This window comes from Capsicum annuum, chromosome 1 (assembly GCF_002878395.1).
Source record: "Capsicum annuum cultivar UCD-10X-F1 chromosome 1, UCD10Xv1.1, whole genome shotgun sequence".
NCBI lineage: Eukaryota > Viridiplantae > Streptophyta > Magnoliopsida > Solanales > Solanaceae > Capsicum > Capsicum annuum.
The window spans coordinates 178851021-178857273 of NC_061111.1; the positions used below are offsets into that span (position 1 = coordinate 178851021).

Genomic DNA, 6253 nt, shown 5'->3' on the forward strand with positions numbered 1-6253 from the left:
TATCTATCTATCTATCTATATATATATATATATGGCTGAAATTAATTTATTATAAAATTGTTAAGAGGATAAATAATTGTTCATGGAGTTAAAAATTTAAAGTAAGTTGTGTGGATAAATTTAGAGGTGATGTCAAAATGTTTTTCCCTTCTTCCTACAAAAGGGGTATGAACTTGTTAGTATCCTTCACCAGACTTTACTACATTATGTTATTCATTTGATCTCACTTTAAGTTGGGTCTTCTGACCAATTTTTTAAAAAATTAACAAGAATTTAATTTAATAAGTACAATTTAATTTTAAATTCACAATTTAACCATTGAATAAAATTTCTAGTAAAATGTTATCTCCAACAAGCACAATACTCTGAATAAACCTAAATGTGAACTAAGCCATTTAAATCTTACTTCCTCCGTCCCATTTTATCCGTCCCAAATTTCTTAATCTGATGTTCCATTTTACTTGTCCTTTTTTACTTATTAAGACAAAGATAATTTTTTTTCTTCATATTTTACCCTTTGCATTAATTACTTTTTCTTTAAATAAAAATATAAACATCATTTAATAGGAATACTATGGTAAACTAGCCATGCTATTTTATTTTTTTTAATAACTGTGCATCCCAATTTGAGACGAGTAAAATGGGACAGAGGGAGTATATGTATAAAAAATGAAAAAAGAAACAATTGCACCTCATTAAAAAAGACAAGAATTTTAAAGGTATTATTTTACCTTGAAAATATATTCAACCAAAACATTAAATTTGAAAGATTGATTCCATTAGAATTTAGATGCATGGATGTCGGATGGGCTTTCGATTCTTCCCGTTTGGTTTTGGGAAAAGAACATTCTATGACCTTTTTAAAAAATAATAGCTCAAGTTTAGGTATTTGGACATATAATGTCCATTTGGGTAAATAAATGTCATTTAATGGTTATTTTCTAATCTTTCCCAATTTGAATCATTTTGGTCCACGTAATTCATATACAGTTCATATATAATACTGATACAATCTATATACAATACTGATACAATATTCAACTTGGACAATTCGATCCTTTTAAAAATATTTTAATTTTTTTTGCTATAAATTTTTTAATTGATCAAATATTCTGTTTTTTCTATTGTTTAGAAATAATAATTCAATTATATAAAAATAATATAATTATTAAATATAATATGTATCTATATGAGATATATGTATAGAATTGTATAGTTCTATCAAATATGTATATATACAAAATATAAGTAAAAAATATATACAAAGTGTATGAAAATTATATAATTGTTGTATAAAACATGTAAAATAAAATGTACAGTTATTATATAAATTGTGTATCAAAATAGTGTAATTTTCGTATAGAATATTTATATGTATAAGATTTGTATAGAAACTATATAGAAGGTGTGTAGAAACGATATAGAACAAGCCAATAAATTGAAACGACTAGAAAATAGAATTTCATGATCATTTTTATGGAAACAGTTTAATTTGAAGTACCGTTTCTATCATTTCCCCTTTGTTTTTTTTTTTTTGCATACTTTCGATTCTATTCTACCTTAAATATTAAAAAAATTACAACTCTATTAATTTTTGTAAAATAAGGAGATAAATATTGAGATTTTCGAAAATAAATATTTAAATGCCAAAAAGGAAAAAACTTTACTTGGTCACCCCAAAATAGATTGAATATGAAAGAACCCTATGTTTAGTACCAAATGGCCAAGCTCTTTACAATTTACACATACTAATCACACTCAACTTCGATTTTGAAGTGAAAAACTCCCCACATTAACCACTCTCTATAGCTCCTTGGAGCATAAACCCTGACATTGCTTAAACCCTTTGTTTAATTATTTGAGGTGCTAAATTTATTTACCCAAATCTTTGTGTAAATTTGAGCAATCAGGTATATTTGATTGCATCCCGCTTTTTTTTTTTTTTTTTTTTTGTACTGTATGACTTTCTAGTGACCCAGAAAGCTTTTCTTTGGAATTCAATATCATAGATTGGTTCTTTTTATTTCAAATTTAGTTGCCATCCACAAAGGGGAGCTTGAGAGTAACTGGTAAAGTTGCTTACATGTTGGTCATGGGGTCAAGCAATGGAGAGAGCCTCTTGCAGAAATGTAAGTTAAGGCTGCATACAAAAGACCTTCCCTGGAAAACGCGCATGGCAGGAGCTTTAGTGCACGTGGATGCCCTTTTTAGTTCATGTCCTTCCTTGCTTTGCGTTAGATTCTCCACTTGAGCTAGGAAAGTTTCAAACTTTGAAAGCCAGAAGATAAACAATTGGTCTTTTGTGTCAAAATTATAACTTCAGTTGTAGTCCATTTTGAAACACTTCTGCAGGACTGTTGCCTATTTTGTTGTGTGGTACCTAGTATCCTGTGTTCTATTTATTTCTATGTTACAGGTTGAAGTAATTTTTTCCTTTTCTATTATAGGTCAAGACTTCTGAATTTGTCTATTTGACAGGTTGATATGGATGCAGGAAAATAATGACATAGCCGCAGCTGGGACGTGCTAGGATGAGGTTACAATTGATTAACAGAGGTACCTCAATCTTTTTTCTTAACAAGCCAAGGGTTCCCTAATTATTTGGCTGCCTTTTCCTTGGGAGAACTATAAAGATTGGAGGCATTTATTGTCCCGTGTTGCTTATCTGTGATGCACTGTTCTCCTTGCTGTAAAATCACATATTCTGATATTCATGTACATAGCTTAGCTACAAAATGTTGGTCTTCAAATACCTACATGATGCAATAGTTGGGATTGATTTATCTTAAGCAGTATTTAGCACATAGCAGTAGGCGCAGACAAATAATGGAATATTAGAATGAAGCAGGTCCAATTGAGCAGAATGGTTTTTGAGGATTTATATAGCTAACCTCAACTAGTTATGGATTGAACATATGGTTGTTACTGTTTAACTAACTGCAAAATGGTTATTTGATTCGACTTGAAAGATACTTCCGTTCAAATTTACTTAAAGAACTTGGACAAAGAAGAAACAACATTACATAGTGAAGGAAATGGGATGGGGGGCGGGTGGGTAGGTAATTGCCTTGGTATAAATGCTTTTCCTATATAGGTACTTATCTTTTTCTGGCAGCCAGGCATATTTTATTTCCTTGTAGTCTCCTTTTCTTCCGTTGCAGCACTGTATTAGTTGCTTACTCTTTTTATGTTCTGCTTTAGGATTACGATCTCAGTATGAATTAAAACGCACTCCTGTATTTGCTAATTGCAAGAGGTTCTCAGTTTCCAATAATGGATTTTCCAACTTGGATAGAACTGCCAGTTCCTTCATTCCAGAGAGGAGCCCGGAATTTTCAAGCCAATTGGAGAACATGCAGAATGGAGTACATAACTCACTTGGGGGTAGTGAGGCTTTTTCAAGCAAATTGGAGGGTATAAGGCAAACAGTGGATAATGTTTGCAAGATCTTGCAGAGTGGTCCTTGGGGACCTTCCATAGAGATTGCTTTATCCAAATGTGCTGAAAATCCTAGCACTGAATTGGTCACTGGAGTATTAAGGCGGCTAGAGGATGTCAACGCAGCATTAAAATACTTCCGATGGGCTGAGAAGACAGCTCTCCAACCACATTGCCCCGAGGCATATAATTCACTTCTCATGGTAATGGCCAGGACTACAAATTTCGAATATCTGGAACAGATTTTGGAAGAAATTAGTCTCGCTGGATTCGGCCCATCAAATACTGTATCGATTGAGTTGGTTACTAGCTGTGTAAAGAAGCGAAAACTTAAAGAAGCATTTGATCTAATTCAAACCATAAGAAAGTTTAAGATTCGCCCTGCATTTTCTGCATATACAACTGTAATAGGTGCACTCTCTGCTGTTCAAGAACCTGATCTCATGCTCACCCTCTTCCATCAGATGCAGGAATTAGGATATGAAGTAAATGTATATTTATTCACAACTGTAATTCGAGCTTTTGCTAGGGAAGGCAGAGTTGATGCTGCTCTGTCCTTGTTGGATGAGATGAAAAGCAATGCTTTTGATGCAGACATTGTCCTCTATAATGTTTGCATTGACTGTTTTGGCAAGGCTGGCAAAGTTGATATGGCCTGGAAATTCTTTCATGAGTTGAAGGCGCATGATATTTTACCCGATGATGTGACATACACCAGTATGATTGGGGTTCTTTGCAAAGCTAATAGATTGAATGAAGCTGTAGACTTGTTTGAGCAGTTGGAGTTCAACAGGACTGTTCCATGTGCATATGCTTATAATACCATGATCATGGGTTACGGATCTGCAGGAAAATTTGATGAAGCATATAGTTTGCTTGAGAGACAAAGACAAAAAGGGTCAATACCAAGTGTGGTTGCATATAATAGTCTTCTTACTTGCCTTGGGAAGAAACAAAGAGTGGACGAGGCATTAAGGTTATTTCAGGAGATGAGGAAAGATGCTGCACCTAATCTTTCTACCTATAATATTCTCATAGACATGCTCTGCAGGTCAGGGAAGCTTGATGTTGCTTTAGAAATTCGTGACACTATGAAGGTGGTTGGCTTGTTTCCGAATGTATTGACTGTGAACATAATGATTGATCGTTTATGCAAGGCTCAACAACTTGATGAAGCATGTTCTATCTTCGAAGCTATGGATCATGAAGTTTGTAGACCAAATGAGTTCACATTTTGTTCTCTGATAGATGGCCTGGGTAGGCGAGGGAGAGTAGATGATGCTTACAGACTCTATGAACAAATGTTGGATTTTGATCTTACTCCTACTGCCATTGTCTATACATCTCTCATCAGGAACTTTTTCAAGTGTGGGAGAAAGGAAGATGGCCACAAAATTTACAAGGAGATGGTGCGGCGAGGAACCTCTCCTGACCTTACACTCCTTAATACTTATATGGATTGTGTTTTCAAAGCTGGTGAAATAGAGAAAGGTAGGTCTCTGTTTGAGGAAATCAAGACTTTGGGATTCACTCCAGATGTCAGGAGCTATTCTATCCTAATCCATGGACTCGTAAAAGCTGGCTGTGCTCGTGAAACATATGAGCTGTTCTATGTGATGAAGGAACAGGGGTACGTGCTGGACACTTTTGCTTATAATACTGTTATAGATGGATTCTGCAAATCAGGTAAAGTTAACAAAGCTTATCAGCTTCTGGAGGAGATGAAAGTAAAAGGTCTTGAGCCAACTGTAGTAACATATGGCTCCGTCATTGATGGGCTTGCTAAGATTGACAGACTTGATGAAGCTTACATGCTTTTTGAAGAGGCAAAATCTAAAGGCATTCCTTTAAATGTGGTTATATACAGTAGTCTAGTAGACGGATTTGGTAAAGTGGGTAGAATAGACGAAGCATATCTAATCATGGAAGAATTGATGCAACAAGACTTGTCTCCAAATGTATACACATGGAATTGTTTGCTTGATGCACTAGTGAAGGCTGAAGAAATAGATGAAGCCCTTGTTTGCTTCAAGTCGATGAAGGAGTTAATGTGCGCTCCAAATACTTTCACTTATAGCATTATCATTAATGGTCTCTGTAGAGTAAGAAAATTCAATAAAGCATTTGTATTTTGGCAAGAGATGCAGAAAGAAGGGCTACAGCCCAATATGATCACCTATACAACCATGATCTCTGGGCTTGCAAAGGCCGGAAATGTATCAGAGGCTGATAAACTCTTTCAGAAATTCCAGGCCAAGGGAGGTAAACCAGATTCTGCTTGTTACAACACTATGATAGAGGGGCTAAGCATAGCAAACAGGGCAATGGAGGCATATGAGCTATTTGAAGAAACAAGATTAAGAGGATGTAATATATATACCAAAACTTGTGTTATTCTTTTAGATGCATTGCACAAGGCAGAATGTCTTGAACAGGCCGCAATCGTGGGTGCTATATTGAGAGAAATAGCAAAATCGCAGCATGCTTCAAGATCTTTGTAATGTTGCAATAGGTACCTGTGAAAATAAAGAAATTTTTTATTTCATAATTCAAAGGTCTGATCTTCTTTTATTTTTTATTTATTGGTACTTGCAAAAAATTCTTATTTATTGGTCAAACAATTGCCACATTAAATGTTTCGTTTGTATAGCTTTCTGCTCTTCCACTCTGCTACACACACGCAAACTCATTTACACATGTGACTACGTTTTAAAATGTCTTTCTAAGGCGAGTCAGTTGAATCTTAAGTGGAGAAACAGTTTTACCCACATCGTGTTTAGATGCCCAACACTGCTCACCGCTGGACAGCCCTGGT

General features: G+C 34.8%; 1 protein-coding gene across 3 annotated transcripts; it reads left to right on the forward strand.

The window, feature by feature from the left end:
- The first annotated feature begins 1662 nt into the window (after positions 1-1662).
- LOC107842250 (pentatricopeptide repeat-containing protein At3g06920) lies at positions 1663-6016 on the forward strand. Of its 3 annotated transcripts, none has more exons than XM_016686010.2 (3): positions 1663-1910; positions 2479-2556; positions 3202-6016. In XM_016686010.2, the coding sequence occupies exons 2-3, from the start codon at positions 2532-2534 to the stop codon at positions 5937-5939; spliced, it is 2763 nt and encodes a 920-aa protein (XP_016541496.2). In that variant the 5' UTR covers positions 1663-1910; positions 2479-2531; the 3' UTR covers positions 5940-6016. The 3 variants fall into 3 exon arrangements, with proteins under 3 accessions (XP_016541496.2, XP_016541509.2, XP_047263861.1); XM_016686023.2 differs by having other exon boundaries at positions 2495-2556; XM_047407905.1 differs by lacking the exon at positions 1663-1910 and adding an exon at positions 1942-2129.
- The last annotated feature ends 237 nt before the right edge of the window (positions 6017-6253 follow it).

What these genes read in the sequence shown, in the direction of transcription:
- LOC107842250 (XM_016686010.2), top strand. Translation starts at nt 2,532, where the DNA reads ATGAGGTTACAATTGATTAACAGAG. An exon ending in GTTACAATTGATTAACAGAG is followed by an intron (nt 2,557 to 3,201) that starts GTACCTCAATCT and finishes GTTCTGCTTTAG; the next exon opens with GATTACGATCTCAGTATGAA.